At 44.4% G+C, this 19,165-nt stretch overlaps 1 protein-coding gene and 1 long non-coding RNA gene across 2 annotated transcripts in view; one reads left to right on the top strand and one right to left on the bottom strand.

Annotated features, from left to right (window-relative positions):
- Positions 1 to 1,688: 1,688 nt before the first annotated feature.
- Positions 1,689 to 14,660, bottom strand: LOC139070380 (uncharacterized). The gene is made up of 4 exons (XR_011520908.1): positions 14,504 to 14,660; positions 12,969 to 13,055; positions 2,419 to 2,564; positions 1,689 to 2,174 (listed from the first exon to the last, which is right to left on the bottom strand). It is a non-coding gene; the product is annotated as an uncharacterized lncRNA (long non-coding RNA).
- The window catches only part of onecut2 (one cut homeobox 2), a 60,105-nt gene continuing 54,165 nt past the window's right edge, over positions 13,226 to 19,165 (top strand). The window contains exon 1 of the mRNA XM_015943440.3: positions 13,226 to 14,897. Coding sequence (XP_015798926.1) covers positions 13,679 to 14,897 — 1,219 coding nt within the window. The 5' untranslated portion in view covers positions 13,226 to 13,678. The remainder of the gene's footprint in view (positions 14,898 to 19,165) is intronic.

Here is a 19,165-nt window from a genome sequence, read left to right as displayed (position 1 = left end):
AATTAGCTGACTTACTTTTAAACTTGAAAATTGTCCCGAAGTTTCTGCCGGCTTCTGATCCGCCGTCCTTTTGAAAATACCGCGGTGTATTGTGGGTAATTTTTGGCCAAGGCTAGGCTACAAGACACCTCCCGTGTATCCTCGCTCAGCTAGCTAAACGGCTAACAAACGAAGATCACACGCCTCGCTGGAAGGGTGGAACATGAACATTGGAACACGTCTTTGCAGCTCCCGATGACGTATCTCCTAGGCAACCGGGGCGGGGCCAAGACATCAAGGCAAGGCTCCTTGGCATTGAGAAACGCCCCTTGTTTTCTGCCTCCTGCACACCTGGTTTTAGTTTAGTCATCTTTACTTCCTGCGTGTGTGGATTTGCTGTCACGCTTCTGAAGATTCCTGACTGCGTGATCAGCTGGGAATATCAGACGAGCTTTTGTAGGATCGCGCTGAATTCTCTAAAATGTAAGACAACTGCTCTTTCAGCAGAGGAAACGCTGGATCATCCCTTACAAAAGGAAATAGTTATTATGGCCCATTATTCAGAGCAGCTGCATCTTTCAAAGCGCTGCTTGTGGAGTTTGCTCATCGTGGAGCTCGGTTAGCGAGCTATTATTAGCAACACAAGCAGTTAGCGATATTCTGCTGCACTCAAACACAGTAGAAACACGTTCCTCTTGTGGAAGGAATTTAATAAGACTGCAACCAATCAGGTTGATCAGAACCAACCAGCTGAACTACTTTCTGTAGTTTTAATAATAATAATAATAATTATTATTATTCTATTTAATTTATAGGTGCCTTTCATGGCACTCAAGGTCACCTTACAGCAAGACAAGAAAGATCACAGCATAGTAAAACAAAGTCAATCAATAAAACAATTAAAAAGCAATGAAACGGTTAACCAATGAGATTCAAAAACAAGTAAGTTTTGATTTGAAAAGTGAAGAGAAATCCAGAGGTGAGGGTCAGAGCGACTGAATGCTCTGGACCCCATGGTAGACAGACGGGAGGGGCTGCTGAGAGATGGATGGAGGAGGCGGATCTGAGACTACGGATCGGGACGTTGATTTGCAACAGCTCGCTGAGATATGGAGGCGAGGTTATGGATGGCCTTGAATGCAAGGAGAAGGATCTTTAAAGTGATTGAAACTTTTACAGGAAGCCAGCGACGATCCTTCAAGACAGGGGTGATGTGGCTGGTGGACGGGATTCAGGAGACGACACGGGCAGCCGAGTTCTGGACCAACTGTGTTTGTGTGGATTTCAGAGGGAGACCAAAAGGTGGTGAATTACAGAAGTCAGTACGAGAGGTGACCAGGGTGTGAACAAGAATAGCAGCACCGAGATGTGAGGGAAGGTCGGAGGCGATGAACGTTATGTAGAAGGAAACGAGCAGCCTGAGTAATTTACTAATATGGGACTGAAATGATAACGTACCATCATGGACGACACCCAGACTCTTGACCTTAGGCCGAAGGAGGTATCGATGATAAAAAAGTGCAGTCTGACGGAGCTAAAGCTGATTTGGAACCAGTGAGAAGAATCTGTGTTGTCACTGTTCAGCTAAAGAGAACTGTTAGATAACCATGTTTGAATTTCATTAAGCCACTCAGTGAGGGAATGGGGGGGGGGGGGGGGGGGGTAGAGCTGGGTGTGTTGTTAAATATTTTTCAAACTGTGGTTTTCACTGAATTCTGTATGATTACCGCACTGTTGCCTAAAGTCTTGTAAACGTCTTGACTGAGGAGGAGAAATGTTCCAAAAGCGCTGGGATTATTTAGTTAGGATAATTTAGTTGGGATTATTTTGTTGGGATAATTTTGTTGGGATAATTTTGTTGGGATTATTTAGTTGGGATAATTTTGTTGGGATAATTTTGTTGGGATTATTTTGTTGGGATTATTTTGTTGGGATGATTTTAAACTTCTGAATTCTTTTGGATCAGAGGAACGAGTGATCTGAAGCCTTGTTTTGCTGTCCTGAAATGAGAAGATGTCTCTTCTGAGACTTCAGCGCTGCCTGGCAGTGATGTTAATGTTTGTTTGCACCGCCATGCTGACTCCAAACTCTTTAGCGTCTCCCCACCTTCTCAGTCTCCTCCTCCTCCCGGATCATCCACTCCCTCCTCATCCCTGCAGCTTCCTCTTTTTCCCACTTTGCACTCTCGCTCCGATCTGAAACATCAGGTGGGAGCAATAAATGGAACCCATGTGTCTAACAGCTTCCTTTTCTCCACTTCTCCTCAAAGTTTCTTGAAGAAAGAAGCATTTTGTTGAACCCCCCCCCCCCCACACACACACACACACACACACACACACACACACGCACGCACCTGATCAAAAGAAGAAAATGGGTCAGGCTTCTGTTCTTTTGTTCTTAATTACACAACAGTCTTTAAACAAAGCAACATCTGCTCACCTCCTCCTCCTTTATCTCCTCCGTCCTCCATCGGGACTTTGCTCGGAGGACTTGACTCACTTTTAATCTTCCAGGAAACAAACTGAGAAGTGGCGTAAACTGTTCTGGGGCCTCATTTAGAAAGCAGCTCATGCACAAAGCGGGGTCTGAAAACACAACCAACAACACCCCCATCTTTGAAAGAAAAATAAGAACTACAGCTGCAATGATGCATCAATCGTGTCACGATCTCAAACTTTTAACTTAAACAGCACCGCAAACCCTTAAATGGAACACCGGCTCATTCCAGCGGGGATTAGCAGACAGGCTGGATGATATTTGTTTGATGTGAACAATATTTCCTGCCTAAAAGCCCGTAAATTAAACGTTTTCATTAAAAGTGTGGTTCACTCGTTCATTCAGTACATTTGCCGTTGTCTCTTCTAGGAATGAATGCCTTGTACACCGTTCTCAGGGGGAAAATATACCGGTGCACCACTTCCAGGAACTAGAACTGATCCACATCACAGCTGAGCTTCAGGCGGCAGGATTTGGAGTCTTATTTCCTAATATTTCTCTCCTCTGATTGGCTAACGGCAACACAACTCTACCACTGCTCATCTCCACAAATAACACAAGCCTGGAGGACTTCTGCTAATGCGGGGGAAAGATGTAGGAGACTATTTTCATGTTCAGCCTACATGAAATGCTTAGAGTGACCCGTTAGAATCAGAAACAATCATTAAGAAATGAGTTTTCTGTGTTCCGCGCCTTTAAATGTTCCCCTAAGAACTGGAAAAGGCAGCAGTCCCTTCCGGCTCACCACAGCGTCTCTTTTGGGGGCAGCAGTGGCTCAGGAGGTAGAGTGGGTCGTCTAGTAATTGGAAGGTTGCAGGTTTGCAGTGTCCTTGGGCAAGACACCCATCTTGCCTGCTGGTGGTGGTCGGAGGGACCGGTGGCGCCTGTGCTCGGCAGCCTCGCCTCTGTCAGTGCGCCCCAGGGCAGCTGTGGCTACATCGTAGCTCATCACCATCAGTGTGTGAATGTGTGAATGATACACTGTAGTGTAAAGCGCTTTGGAGTCCTTCTCTGAGAGGCGCTACACAAGTGCGCGTCATTTATCACTTCATTTTATTGATAGTATCAGTGATTATTGCCATAGGCTCCTATGATTCTAGAGGATCCCACCCAAAGTTTCCCTCCAGGCAGACAGATGTTAATGATGGACTTAATCTGCATGGTGGTGCAGTGGTTAGCACTGTTGCCTCGCAGCACGAAGGTTGCAGGGTCGAAACTCGGCTGAAAGCTATTTCATTTATAAGGAAAGAAAGTCCAGAAATGATAATACTAACCTATTAAGGTTTCAGCCGCTGAATGTTATTGAAGGTTTAAAAAGATATATTTATTCATTAGTTAGTATGTAAAAAAAAATGCATATATTTACATTTTCTTATTTAGTACTAATTAGCATGTGTTCTTTTAATTATTAATTTCATTTATTTAATTTTCTAGACCTTTTTTCTCATTTGTAATGGGTTTCTGGTTTATGATGAAAAACCTTTTTATCTTACCTGTTTATTCTCGCATCCCCATATTGGTGACATCATTATTTCATTTTTTTAATCTAGTTAAATTAACTTCGGGCTTCAACAATGTACAAGGTTTCATTCGACTCATCATTTGAGTCTGTAGCATTTCTTTTATACGTTATAAAATCTATAAAAGAAGAAGAAGAAAATATCATTTCTATAGCGCCTCTCAAGATAAAAATCACGAGGCGCTTCACAAAAACAAAAAATATAAAAAAATTGTAAAAATATAAAAAAGCATTTAGAAAATGTTTAAAAATATATTTAAAACTAGCAAAAATAGGCAATTGCGATTTAAAAGAAAAAATATTAAGAAAGAGAGAGAGTGAACAGGAAAGAGGGAAATCAGTGGATCCTGAGGAAGGTGGAATAGGTGGGGAGAGCAGAATAAAGAGAGAGAGGTGAAGAAGGTCATACAAAAGCCAGCTTGAACAAGTGAGTCTTCAGCTGCTTTTTAAAGGAGACCACTGAGTCCACTGATCTCAGGCTCAGGGGGAGAGAGGTCCAGAGTCTGGGGGCCACAGCAGCAGATGATCTGTCACCTTTGACCTTTAGCCTGGTGCTGCACAACCAGTAGGCTTTGGTCACTGGACCTCAGGGACCTGCTGGGGGTGTAGGGACTAAGAAGATCACCAATGTAAGATGGTGCTTGTCCATGTAAGGCCCTATAGACCAGAACCAGGATGTTGAAATGAACCCTGAAGTTGACTGTCAGCCAGTGAAGCTGGAGGAGAAGCGGGGTGATGTGGGTGTGTTTGGAGGACTTGGTCAGAAGCCGAGCACAGGCGTTCTGAACCACCTGTAGACGGTTCAGGGAGGTTCTGCTCAGACACGTGAAAAGAGAGTTACAGTAGTCTAAGCGTGAGGAGATGAAGGTGTGGAGAACTGTCTCAAGTTCAGAGCGGGACAGAATGGGACTCAGCTTAGCAACGTTCCTGAGATGGAAGAAGGAAGAGCCAACAAGAGAACTGACATGAGAATCCAGGGTGAGAGCTGGGTCAAAGGTCATGCCAAGATTCCTCACAGAAGATTTGGTGTGAGAAGCAAGCTGACCAAGAGAGTCTCTGACTTTGGGAACCAGCTTGTCTGGGGCACAGATGAGGATCTCAGTCTTATCTTCATTCAGCTGAAGAAAGCTCCCACCATCCAGGTTTTGATAGAGTCTAAGCAGGTGTGTAACAGCTGCAGCTTAGACATCTCATGGGGCTTAAAGGAGATGTACAGTTGGATGTCATCTGCATAAAGATGGTAGGAGATTCTTTTGAAGGAGCTCAGGATGTGCTGAAGAGGAAGCAGATAGAGGAGGAAGAGCAGAGGCCCCAGCACAGAACCTTGTGGGACACCATGGGTAAGAGAGGAGGTGGAGGACCTAAACTTGGAGACGGCCACAGAAAAAGAGCGCTCAGAGAGACAAGAGGAGAACCACTCCAGAGCAGATCCTGATAGGCCTACCCAGTCTCTCAGCCTCTCCAGTAGCAGGTGAACAGCAGAACAGTTCATGTTTATAGATTTGTTGTTTACCAGTTTTCCTTCCCACAGTCGCCCCGGGCAGCTCAGGTTTAGGGATTGAGTTAAAGTGAAAATTTGAAGGATGTGCACTAATTGGCAATTTACAGTCTAAAAACTGAAACTGAAATTTTCTTTTAATTTTACATTTTTATATTCCCAGTTCAAAAACCCTTTTTTAAGCAGTTAGATGAATAAAAGGGAGCTCAGCACAGGCTGAGGAATCCTAATAGAGTCTATAAAAGCCAAATGTTTTTGTTGTGTTGAGTTAAAAGGAGACAGAGCAGCTGATTCGTCCTTCAGAGTGTAATGAATTGTAAAGTGAAGCAGCTACGGGCCATGATGTGCTCTCAGTGCTGCTCCCACATTCATCACTCCATCAGAGGCTGTCGATAATATCCCAACATGTCCTTCTGCAGCCTGAGCTCAACGCAGATGCAAACATCTGGCCAACACATCACTGGGAAGGATAAAAAAGCACCAGCGTTGGTCCAGACCTGTGCAACGGGAAACTATGATGCAAACGTCCTTTAGTTAGACCGAAAACATTTTAAATATTGTTACTTTTCCATCTTTGCCCAGCGATGATGAATACATTCAGTGTTTTTCTGTTTCAGCTCAGATTTTTGTGAACTAAAGTGACATTGATAGAAAACTCTTCATAACTGCATCTGTGTGGTGCTGTCATGAAATAGTTAAGAACTGAGTCGTTTTCTTTCCCTGCTCATGTAGCGTCATGAATGTCCTGTTTTTGACCTAAAGGTCATGATCTGCTGCGTCTGCTCGAGCAGAGACATAAAGTCTCTGACAACCTAATCTACATGAGATAGTGGCCAAGGTCTTTCATGCACTCTGCTCCTCTGAACTGCTTCACCTCTGTTACGGCTCAAGACGAAGACGAAGAACTCTCTTGATAAACACATAATCAACCAACTTTGTTATTTACCAGGGGTGGACCTTTAAAGCGCCCGAGCGCCAATGGCGCTAAATTTTCTCGTCGGGCGGTAAATACGTGACGACTTACCGCCCGGGTGGCGCCCAAGCCTTATTTGTCATTTACACACCGGCTTTCACCTACATCATGGCCCCGCCCTGTAGGAAGCCTCCGTTTTCGTTTCGCGCCCGTGAACCTGCGCGCCTCTAGCCACGTACTGCACTTGTACGATTCGTGCACGTACTGCACGATTCTAGCAGCAAAATGCTTTAAAACTGGTGAGGAGAAGCGAGACAGTTCGAAACGGAATGAAGCAGAGAAGCGTGTGCGTAGGTGGAATGATTCTTGGCGGTTTAAAGAAGACGGGAGGCGCAGAGAATGGCCGTGTTCGAGTTGAGCAGAGCCTTGCCTGGAAAACAGACGAGAGCAGACGGAAGCAGCAGGGGGAGTGGCTGAAAGCCGGCGTTTACGCCGGGGACACACCGGCCGCGGAAGCGCCGAGAAGCGAATCGCTCACGAAATTCGGCCGCTGCCCGCCTGCTCGTCAGTTCAGATCAGACGCGCCCCAGTCGAGGCGCGCCTCGGCTCAGCTGTAGTTTTTCTTTTAACTACTTGGTGTCCTCCATTTCCTCTGCCATTTCTCAGCTCTCTTTTCCTCTGTGTGTGTGTGTGTGTGTGTGTGTGTGTGTGTGTGTGTGTGTGTGTGTGTGTGTGTGTGTGTGTGTGTGTGTGTGTGTGTGTGTGTGTGTGTGTGTGTGTGTGTGTGTGTGTGTGTGTGTGTGTGTGTGTGAAAGAGAGAGAGAGAGAGGGAGAGGGAGAGGGAGAGAGAGAGAGAGATATGTTTCTGCCGGTTGAATCTCTTGGACTTCCCTACATGTGTAGCTCGAAGGTGACTGAAGATCTCCTGTTAGAGTTCACACTTGTTCAATTTTCAATTTTAATTCTGGTGCCTGTTAGCAGCTGAAACACATCCTCACGTGCTTGTGGATATCATATAATGCTTATGGAGACATGACTGTAATAATAAGTAAAGGTTATCAGCTGTAGGTTCAGTGTGCTCATAGGAAACGTGACAAAAGAAAACAAACCACATTTCTCTTTATGGCCTATATTGTTGTCATCATCAGCATAACATGATTTACAGAATACATGTGAACAACTAACATTTCATGTTCTACCACCGGATGTTTGGATCAAAATATGAACCAATCAGATCTTAGATCAGGTGAGAGCCAGGCGTTTCCCGTCATCCTCTAGGTTTTGCAGCCGGTGGAGAGCAACTGCAGCGCCTTGCTCCAAAATCTGCGGCCGCCTTGATCTCACGAGGTTATCGTTGCCTACGTTTGCATGACGTCAGAGCAAGTCGGCGTCAAGTCGGACACAAATCTAACCGGCATGCACTGCTCGCCGATCACTGCTGGTCTAATCTGCGCAGAACTGGCTCATCTCGAACACAGCCAATGCTCGAGTACAGCAAAGTGGAGTTGGTGATTTACTGCATTGTATGCCGGAAGTATGCAACGACAAAATCGAGTTTAGTTGAGGGAACAAACAAATTCAAACTTGAACACGTTATTATGTTTGTGAATGTGTACAAAATAAAGGTTTATTACATTTAAAACGGTTCAGTTGTCATTTTGACTCGTTTTGGCAGCTGACCAGTGGGGCCGGTAGATTCTTGGCGGGGCCGGTAAATATTCAGAGTTACCGGCCCGGCTGGCCGGTTGGTTTTGAAGTTAATGTCCACCCCTGTTTACCAATAATAATGTGAGCCCAATGTTCCATCAATCTGTGAAATGACAATGTTATTACTTGAGATTATAATCCTGTGATCAGTAGTATTTTACAAGTAATTATAATCCTGGACGTTTGCACTAGACACTGATGACACGTAATGCTAAAGTTACACGGCACATTTCCTTTTGTCTGATCCAATCAGAACCTTCGTTTCTGGCTAGGCGTGGTTTTCTGTGGTGTTTGTATAAACCCTCTTTTTCATGTCAAATTCTGATTCGCCAGTAAACCAAAATATGACAATTATGAAAACTATCCCACGCCACCTTTTCTTTAGTTCAAGCGTCCTAGAGAAGTCTCGGACCGGCCATCCGGACTTCCTCTTCAGCCAAAAGAACCTCGACAAGCTGGATAAAATCTGTTGCAGTTACTCCTGACCACAACGGTTCCTTCAGAATAAAAGCTGAACCTCACGACCCCTTCAGGGTCTCGCTGATGCCAATGATAACCTGTCGTGACCTGGAAGCATTCCCAGACTAGTCTGGTCGGCACCGCTGCTTTTCTACCGGCTTCGGTACCAAGGAGGGTCCGAGAGGACCTCGGCATTCTGGATCTAACGGAGGCTTCCCCTGGGGTACGTAGACCGACAGATGGCGTCTCATGTGTGTTATAAATCTCCTACTAAAGTTTAGAGCGAAACATTCACTCCCACTCAGAACTAAATGCTTCTCCGGATCCGCTGGTTCTGATAACATTCCACACACACACCATCGTTCATCTCACGTCTCACTCCACCTTAGTCCATCAGTACACAGAGTGTTAAAGTTAGTCTTGTTTAAATTCTGTAGAAATAAATTTCTTAACTATTAAAACCTGACTCTCTCTCTTTCCTCTGAGTTAATACGAAGTGTCGCTTAATCCCTGCAATAAAAACTTCTGATCTTCTGGTTAAAACAGTCAAAGATCCATCAGATTGATGTTTCATATTTCTATGGAATCTCACATTTTATGGTTCATAAGTAAGATGTAAACAACCCATCCTTTACAGACCAACTTTAAACCACGACTCACCTTAAAACGGTGTCTCACCGAACTCCAACCCCAGTGAGCTGGACAAGTGGTACTGAAAGTTCAAAATTCCAATTCTAAGAATGAATTTGTTTGTGTCTGCAGGTTGCTTAAGGAATATTTATTTATTTACCTATATTTATAACATGATGTGGTCGCAAACAAGTTGGAAAAATCCTGCTAGCATTTTATGGGCCGTATGATAACGGAAGATCAATCTCTAATGTAATTATGAAGTTGCTGAACATTTTCATTTTGACTTCATGTACATTTTAAATTACTGTACACTCACAGCTGTGCGCGCACACCTCGCCGTATAACCAGAAAACACTTTTCTGATACAATATTACAAAAGCGTGTGACTCGTTTTCATCTTTGCTCATCACAATGTGCTTAACGCTTGCACATCTAGCGAGTCCACATGTCGATAGTTTAGTGATCTGCGATATCAGACGAAAAAATGTTTTTCACTGTATAAACTAATCTACACTTTAGTCCTTTTAAAAGGTTGGAATCAGCAAATAAATTCATACATATTCTCATTGTTTATATGCAACAAAGACTAAAGCAGACCAACCAGCAGCCGCATTTCTGGAAAAATTGCCTGCCTGGATGTCAAGAGTGTACATCATTTCACGTCGTATTCCTCCACTTATCCGGGTCCAGGTCCGGGTCGCGGGGGCAGCATCCCAACTAGGAAGCTCCAGACCGTTCTCTCCCCGGCCACCTCCACCAGCTCCTCCGGCAGGACCCCAAGGCGTTCCCGGACCAGATTGGAGATGTAACCTCTCCAACGTGTCCTGGGTCGACCCGGGGGCCTCCTGCCGGCAGGACATACCCGAAACTCCTCCCCAGGGAGGCGTCCAGGAGGCATCCTGACCAGATGCCCAAACCACCTCAACTGACTCCTTTAGATCCGGAGGAGCAGCGGTTCTACTCCGAGTCCCTCCCGAATGTCCGAGCTCCTCACCCTATCTCTAAGGCTGAGCCCGGCCACCCTACGGAGGAAACTCATTTCGGCCGCTTGTATCCGTGATCTCGTTCTTTCGGTCATTACCCAAAGCTCACGACCATAGGTGAGGATTGGGATGTAGATCGACCGGTAAATCGAGAGCCTGGCCTTCTGGCTCAGCTCCCTCTGCACCACGACAGATCGGCTCAGCGTCCGCATCACTGCAGACGCCGAACCAATCCGCCTGTCGATCTCCCGATCCCTCGTACCCTCACTCGTGAACAAGACCCCGAGATACTTAAAATCCTCCACTTGAGGTAGGACCTCTCCCCCGACCCGGAGTTGGCAAGCCACCCTTTTCCAGTCATTTAACAGGAACTGTAAATGGACTTTCACATCTGACTTGGATTGCATTCATGTTTTAATTTCCCAGAACACAATAAGAGCGATGATTCAAAGTGCTGTAGTTTCAACATGCCAACATCTTCTTTAACAGAAGAAACTTCCTCTGAGTCTCCTTCTCGCTGACCAGGGGTTCTAGTCCCAGACATAAGAGACAGAACTGGCTGAACACAACGAGTGATTTGGTCACGGTTCATCAACATGTCCACTGACAGAAATCTACTTTCTCTAGCCAGTTAGCGGAGGACCTCGTGTGAGACAGTAAAACCACAACAGAGCGTGACGTCACACACCCTCGTTGCCACTCAATGTTAGCTTCCTGCTAAGATGACATGACACTGCACTGAATACTGCTAGCTAGCATACCACAAATATTAATCAGAGAACATAAAAGTAAACTTAAAGTGACAGTGTGTATTTTTCCTGGCAACAGGGGGCAGTAGATATGTAAATTGTTTCAAACAAGCAGTATTTTTGTGTTGGAGTAAGACCTAACCAACGGATGCCAATTAGGGTCAAAAAGCCCTAGGGAGTGCAAACTTTAGCAAAATAACAAGCACATCAGACTCCCTTTCATCACTGGCGACAAGTGAAGAGGTAAATGTGTAAAACAACAATGTTTTTAAGAATGACGGGAGTTTTGTAACCATTTATTACAAATTTGTAAATGTATTTTGTCCTCATGGGCTCCCGTAGAAGGAAACATGGCATCTAATATGGCGTCGCCCAGAGAATTAGACCTGCTTCCATGTATTTTAGACCTGATTTTTATGGTTAAGTGCTACGAAGCCGCCAATAATTTTCAACAACTGGGCATCATTTCATTCATTTTCAACAACATTTTGGTGGATACTTCCAGCGATTAATGGTAAAAACTACACATTGTCCCTTTAATCTACACATATCTTTCTCTTTTGCATCTTCCTCTTGTTTTTTTTTTCTTTTTTCAAAACATACCCCTGATGCCTTCTGCTGCTTCTCAAACATTTGACTGACATTCAAAAAGGAAGGGGACGGGTGCAGCACTCAAAGTGAAAAAAAGTTGTGATGGGTGGGCGAACAAGATACTAACGTTTCCACACTCATTTGGTCTTCATCAGTTTGGTCATCAGGTTACTCTGAGAGCAAATACGTGTTGAAGCGTTAGTATCTTGTTCACACCCATTACAACGTTCTCACTTTGAGTGCACCAGCCGTGCATCGTCTTTTTAAATTCTGATCGTTCATTAGCTGCCGTAGCGCCGATTATTGAGTGGATTATCAACAGTCGCTCTGAGGAATCTATAAAATCCACGAGGACTTCATCTTCTTTGGACTGTCACGCACCTTTCCGTCGTTCCGTTTTTGGACAATCTGCCTTTTCCGTGAAGGATGCTGGTCAGTGGAACATCTACCTGATGACATTAAGACCTGTAGCTCATTGGCAGTTTTAAAAATCTACTTAAAAATTCTCAGAACTATAAGCACCGAGGTCTCAAACATACTTCAATATATTGTTGTGTGTACATATAGTGATGTGTGTATTTTTATTGTTTTGGTAATGTCTTGTTCAAGGACGTAATTTTCACTTTAGAAGTGGGGGGGACACGGGGGGGGGGGGGGTCTTGACAGTATGCTCTGATGGGAAACCGGCTTCAACACAAACGGTTGTTTTCCGCTTGGTCCTAGAGCTCAACCAGTGTCAATTTAATATAGCGTAATATTGTTTTTGGATGGTAAAAATTGCAGGGGTCAAAACTTGATTTTGGAAAAAGTGGGGGGGACATGTCCCCCCTGTCCCCCCAAAAAATTATGTCCATGGTCTTGTTGTATCTTCTGAATTTTGCTTATTTGTGTATTTGCAATGTTTTCAGAACTGCAGATGGGAATTAGCTTCAAGCTAAAGTTGGTGCAATGCATCAAATTTCCATATTTATGCTTAATATTGTACACGGTCCTTAAATAAACATGAACATAAAAAATCGTGAAGCTCTATCACATAGATTCTCATTTCACTCACCAACTCTTTTGAAGGTCGTGTCAGATTTTTTGTGCTTTCTGACTCTAAGAAATGAAAGTAAGGCGGTTCCAGCAGATTCCAGATGCCTGAGACGGGAGCGAGACCCTGGAACTCGTGCAAAGAAACTGAGAAAGAACCCTCAGCAACACGGAGACGTTTCGGAAATTCTCTTGTAAATTTTGTTTGCAAATTTCTCATCAACAGTTGCAGCTGAGTAAAATTCCGACTTTGACGAACTTCTTCCTACTTTTAAGAACCAAACAATAATCTGAGTGGTTTCTGTTGCAGGTCAGAAACTGACAGCTGATTGGATCTCTGCTGAACACCACCTCACTAGCACTTCAAAAACATCCAAATGATCCCTTAGATTGAGGTTCTGTGGTCTACCTTTCTCCATCTTGTCTTCTGTCTCTTGTTATTGTCAACAATCAGCAGCAGCGTGATGAGATCACGTGATCCCGGATGGCTTCTTTACTGCAGGAGCAACAGATAGAAGCAAATGTTAGAAGAAAGGTTTAAATTCTGGATTCAGAGATGGAAATTTCTACAAAATAAAATCATAAATAATTTACCACAGGAATAAGTTAAATGTGTCGCATATTAAAATATATCTCAACTTTAAATGAATGGAGCCTCGTGGTTAGAAGACGCTGATTGGTTAGCTAATCGTGAAACCGCGCCCCTTTGACCGAGACCGCTCGCTGTGATTGGCTCCCTGAACCGTCCATCCAGCGCGAGGCTGCCCCGCTAACGCAGCCGGTCCCTCCCCCACCTCCTCCCGCTGCAGGCTGGGTAGGGGACCGCGGACAGCTCCCGTCTGAGGAGCAGAGTCACACCGGAGGAGGAGAGGGCTGGACATGGGGGCGCCGCAGCACAGGCCCGCTTCACCGAGATAAACACTGGGGGGGTTTCGTGTGCTCACACCGGGGACGACACACAAAGACGCCGAGCTGGAGAGGCCATAAGAGGAGGGGGTGAGGAGAACCGGGGAATACGGCTACGGACCCATCCCGGAGCATCACGGGAGAAGCAGCGAGAGAAAGAAGGGGAAGGAGGAGAGATAATTCCGCTCGACCTGATGGACTGAGGACAGATGAATGAAGACTGCTTACACTAACGCCTATCGATGCCTGGCCAAGGACCTGGACGCTTACGCCATGAACACGGACATGACAATGGACGGCATCGGCAGCCTGCACGGCGGGGTGGCGGTCAGCTCCGTGGCCCCTGATGCGGAGCTGATGAGCGGCCACAGCCCGCACCACGGCCGCGGCTCGTCGGTGGCGCCCGGGGGACACGGAGCGGCGGCTGCGGCTGCCGCGGCGGCAGCGTCCACCCTGCGGATACACCAGGACCTGGCCGCTGCAGCCGCGTCCTCCCGCTCGGCCATGGTGTCCGGCATGGCCACGATCCTGGACGGCAGCGGGGAGTACCGGCCGGAGCTGTCCCTGCCGCTGCACCACGCCATGAGCGTGCCGTGCGACTCGTCCTCTCCCGGGATGGGGATGAGCGGCACCTACACCACCCTCACGCCGCTGCAGCCGCTGCCCCCCATCTCCACCGTGTCAGACAAGTTCCACCATCATCACCACCACCACCACCACCAGCGGCTCTCTGGGAATGTCAGTGGGAGCTTCACTCTGATGCGGGACGAGCGGGGACTTCCGGGCATGAACAACATTTACAGCCCGTACCACAAGGACCACATGTCCGGGATGGGTCAGAGCCTGTCCCCGGTGCTGGGTAACGGTCTGGGCTCCATCCACAACACCCAGCAGGGGCTCCACAACTACGGAACGTCCACACACGGGGGCCACGACAAGATGCTGAACTTCGACCACACCGCCTCCATGCTGGCCAGAGGGGACCACCACCACCAGCACCGGGGCCTCGGGGGCCCGGCGGCCGGGATGATGCCTCACCTGAACGGCATGCACCACCCGGGACACTCGGCAGCGTCCTCGGCGGGCCACCACCCCCACCTCCAGTCTCCATCACTCGGGCCCGTGTTGGCTTCCACCCGGGAACGACCGCCCTCTTCCTCGGGGACGCAGGGGGGGAACAGCTCGGGGCAGCTGGAGGAGATCAACACCAAGGAGGTGGCGCAGCGGATCACGGCGGAGCTGAAGAGGTACAGCATCCCGCAGGCCATCTTCGCCCAGAGGGTGCTGTGCCGCTCCCAGGGGACTCTGTCGGACCTCCTGCGGAACCCCAAACCCTGGAGTAAACTAAAGTCCGGCCGGGAGACCTTCAGGAGGATGTGGAAGTGGCTGCAGGAGCCCGAGTTTCAGAGGATGTCGGCGCTCAGACTGGCAGGTAGGAGGAGGAGGAGAGAGCCGTGGGTTTCAGGAGGAGAAAATCCTCCAGATTTCACCTGAAAGTGACTTTTTGCCCTGTTTGTTTTGGTCTGCTCTTCCGCAGCTGGAGCGGGTTTATTTAGATCCGCGGGTGTTTTGATTATTGATCAATAACAAGCGGATCGATAGGAAATGACAAGGTCATGGGAGTTCCCTCCACCCCCCAAACACACACACACACACACACACACACACACACACACACACACACACACACACACACACACACACACACACACACACAGCTTCAGGATAGTGATCTTGTAGGAAAAACGGACTAAATCCCAACTAAAGAGTTATTTTTTGTGTGGAGGCGGCTTTTTGATTTTGTTGTGAACAGACGGTGTGTGTGTGTGTGTGTGTGTGTGTGTGTGTGTGTGTGTGTGTGTGTGTGTGTGTGTGTGTGTGTGTGTGTGTGGCCCCCTCTAGTGAGAATCTCAGCAGAAAACCTCTTTTGTCTGAGAGACGCTGAAACCGAACAAACTGAACCTTTTTGCTGCTCTATTGATTTTAGTGGGTTGGCGGTGAGATTTAATCTGTTTTCCTGATTCTGGCCATCCTAACCTGCTTCACTTTAATATTATTCTATGTAGAAAAACAAAGATGTCGTTCTATCTTAAACCCACGCGATTGAAATTATTTTAAAGCTATTTTATATTATCTAAATAATGTATTTTAAAATGTGTTCCTTTATTATTTAAACCACTCCCTGTTACAAGAAAGCATAAGAGCATTGACAATTTGAGCAGGATCACAAAACTAAAGGCCAAATCATTTTGAACAAATATCACTAATTTATCTTTTGAAGTCAAACCCTTAAAGATTCAGCCTAAGTTAGTCTTTTTATTCCTTCATTTGTTTTGCTTATTTCCTCTATTTATAACTAGTCTACAGTTGAATGTAATTAAATATTGGAATTAAAAACCAAATAAATAGAAATAAAAATACATGAAAAATAAAGATGAGTTGTGTCAGATTTTAAGTGTTTCAAGTGTTATATATATGTGTGTGTGTGTATAAATGACCAGAAAGATTATTTATATTATCTCATCAGAATATTGTGAAAACTTTAGAAATATATATATTAAAAAATCCCATTTTACAGAAATTTTTAAGAGGACAAGTTTTTCTGTGTTAACCAGTAAAAAGCCTACTTTCTATTTTTATTCAGGCATTTGTGAAACTTTTTGTCAGATTTCTAACAGTTTGAAATGTCGTAACGTCAGGTTGAACGTTGAGATGTTTGGAAACTTCACAAACCAAAAAGTTCTGTATCAGCGGGCTGAGCAGCAAATAACTGATTTTTATTACTTCTTCTTTTCCTTTGAGGAGTTTTAAACAAAAAAAACACTTCTGTAGACAAAATAACATAAGAAGTCACAAAGTTAACCACTTTTAATGAAAGTAACTAAAGTCAGCAGTTGTTTTGTTGAATTTCAACTTTAATTTGCTGTATTTAAAGTGTAATAATGAGCGGAAGTTTTAAATATTGTCGTAAAAGACCCTAAAATATTAAAATGTGTACAAAAATGAATTTTAAAGACCATTAAAATTAAATAAAGCAGTTCTGTCCAACAATAAAAGTGATTTCACAAAATCTGGAGCTGAATTATGATTCTTTTCATTTTCTCATCTTTTATGTTTCTTCTCATCTCTTTAATGATTTTAACATTTACAGAAATGGACAAAAAATAATTATAGATGTTCGCCATTTAAAAAATTAGACATTTTGAGTTGGTTGAATAAATTATTTATTTTACATTTTTAAAACAAATCTCACCTGAGTTCGAACCTAAAATGTCTAACTTCTACCAGGTCTCGCTTTGTCAATAAAGAAGCAGATTGAATAATCGGGATTTTCTGAGCTATTAGAAGCAAAACAATTTTTTAGAGCGGCAACAAACCAAAGAAAAGAAAATAAATAATTAAATAAATAAATATGCATTTACTGTTTCTGAAATTACACATAAATAAATGTTGAATTAATGGTAAACAATAAATATTTATTATACATATTCAGTTTTTATCAAACATTTCTCCCTGATTAATTAGTAAAACAAAATATAGTTTCAAATAAGAAAAAAACTTGTAAAATTTTACAGAATAATTTCCTATTTTGAAATGTTTCTACATAACAGCCATATTATATTTTATAAAAACACTTAATTCTCAAATCAGTTGATCAAAACAGCATCTTCAAATGGTTTCACCCTTTCCATGAATTTATGATTTTAGCAGGTTTGATTTTAAAACTGGATATCGTTCAAGGTTTGTCTTCACAAAGAAAACAGCAAAACGTGTTTATTATTTGGGTTGATGTTTAAATAGCAGACAGAAAATTAGATGTGGGTTAAATCAGTGGATCTGACTGGGATTTCATTAAAGATTCTTCCATTTTCTGGACAGGTGCTATATAATGTTTTACAGCCACATGAGCAGTAGAGAACAGAGTTGTGTGTGTGTGTGTGTGTGTGTGTGTGTGTGTGTGTGTGTGTGTGTGTGTGTGTGTGTGTGTGTGTGTGTACGTGTGTGTGTCATGCGACCTGTCCTCCCCTGTGTGATGTAAAATGTCATTGAACAGCCACGTATGCTTTATTGTATGCAATCATTTGCTCCCTCCATGGGTGGTACTTTTCTCCTCCATGTTTACGATTCTCTTCAGGGATTTTTGTTGATTCAATTGGTGCAAAAACTTCAAAATTCCATTTTAGGAATTCAAATGTTCTAAACTGTGTTTCTCTTCTCTTAAAGAAGTTTTTGGATTTACATGAACCACCTTTGCAAAATAGTTACTTAGAAAGGTCTGGTTTCCATAGAGATGAGTAATACTTGTCCTTTCTAAAATATGAATGTGTGTGCTGAATGTGAATTTTTTATCCAACCTCATCAGCTGCTGTATTAGCCGCAGAAAGGGAATAGATGAGAAAACGATCGCATCAGAAAAGTCCGGTCTCTTCTACATTAAAGGGAAAACCTGTATTTATGGCCCCGCCCACCTTGGCTTGGGACCGCCCACAGGAAGGAGAAAGACAAGTGCGTCTAATAAGAGCTAACCATGAGCAGCATAGACATGAATACGTAGACACCCAATTGGGCATTGGAGAGCGTAACAGCGCCATATTGGAAGGGTTTCCTCACTCTCCAAAGTCAGTGTGAGCCACTTTGCCCATTTTTGTGCAGCCTACGGTTGCAACAACCGGCTTATTAAAAACAGATCACCTGGGATTACAGTGATTTCTCTAGCCTTTGTTTCATTATATTTATATTTTATTTATCGTGCCACACCGTGTCTGATTTTCTGAAAAATCTTGATAAAAATGAATCCTTCCTCAATAGAAATGAATGCACTGAGGGTGAATGGAGACCCATCTAAGATGGCGGCCGGCCACTATGGCAGCTCCAATAGGGAGTGCCAGCCCACGGGGCGTCTACATATATATGTTCTTGATTAGCGGTTCATAATGTTGGGGTTTGTGTTATTTGTTGTGATAAAACATCAACGTTGCATTTTTTTCCCCAAAAAAGGAAAAGTGAACGAAGGCAGCAGAAGAGTTTCATTTCTGTCAGTCAGAGGCCAGATGTTTGGATAGAGATGTAAGAAAATATCGATACACTGAAATACTGCGATATTTTGTGTTATGGTGCTGAAATGGTATTTAAAGAGCAAGTCCGCTGAGAAACCATTTTTGTTTGTTAAACTTGAAAATGATCAATCACTCCGACTTTATAATAAATGATAAATGACCCATACTTGTATGGAGACTTTCAAATTTAGAGGACTCCAAAGCACTTTACACTACAGTTCATCATTCATCCATTCACACACTGGTGGTGATGAGCTACGATGTAGCCACAGCTGCCTTGGGGCGCACTGACAGAGGAGGGGCTGACCTGAACAGGCGCCACCGGTTCCTCCAACCAGCAGGCAAGGTGGGTTAGGTATCTTGCCCAAGGACACAATGGCAGAATTCTCTGCTGGGAGCTGGGATTGAATCTGCAACCTTCAAATTACTGGACAACCTGCTCTATCTCCTGAGCTACTGCTCATACAGGCTGAACATGAAAATAGTCTCCTACACCTATCTCCTGCAGTAGCTTCTGATAGAAAACAAGTCCGGTGAAACTCTAGGATAGAAAATCCTGACAGATCTACGTCACACTGTCACTAACGTTCATGGACTCACCCGTCTGGACTCACGACGGGGAAGGCTGTTGTTGGTTTAGCGT

This window comes from Nothobranchius furzeri, chromosome 6 (genome assembly GCF_043380555.1).
Source record: "Nothobranchius furzeri strain GRZ-AD chromosome 6, NfurGRZ-RIMD1, whole genome shotgun sequence".
NCBI lineage: Eukaryota > Metazoa > Chordata > Actinopteri > Cyprinodontiformes > Nothobranchiidae > Nothobranchius > Nothobranchius furzeri.
Note: the sequence above shows the minus strand (reverse complement) of the source record. Positions and strands in the feature narration are given on the sequence as shown.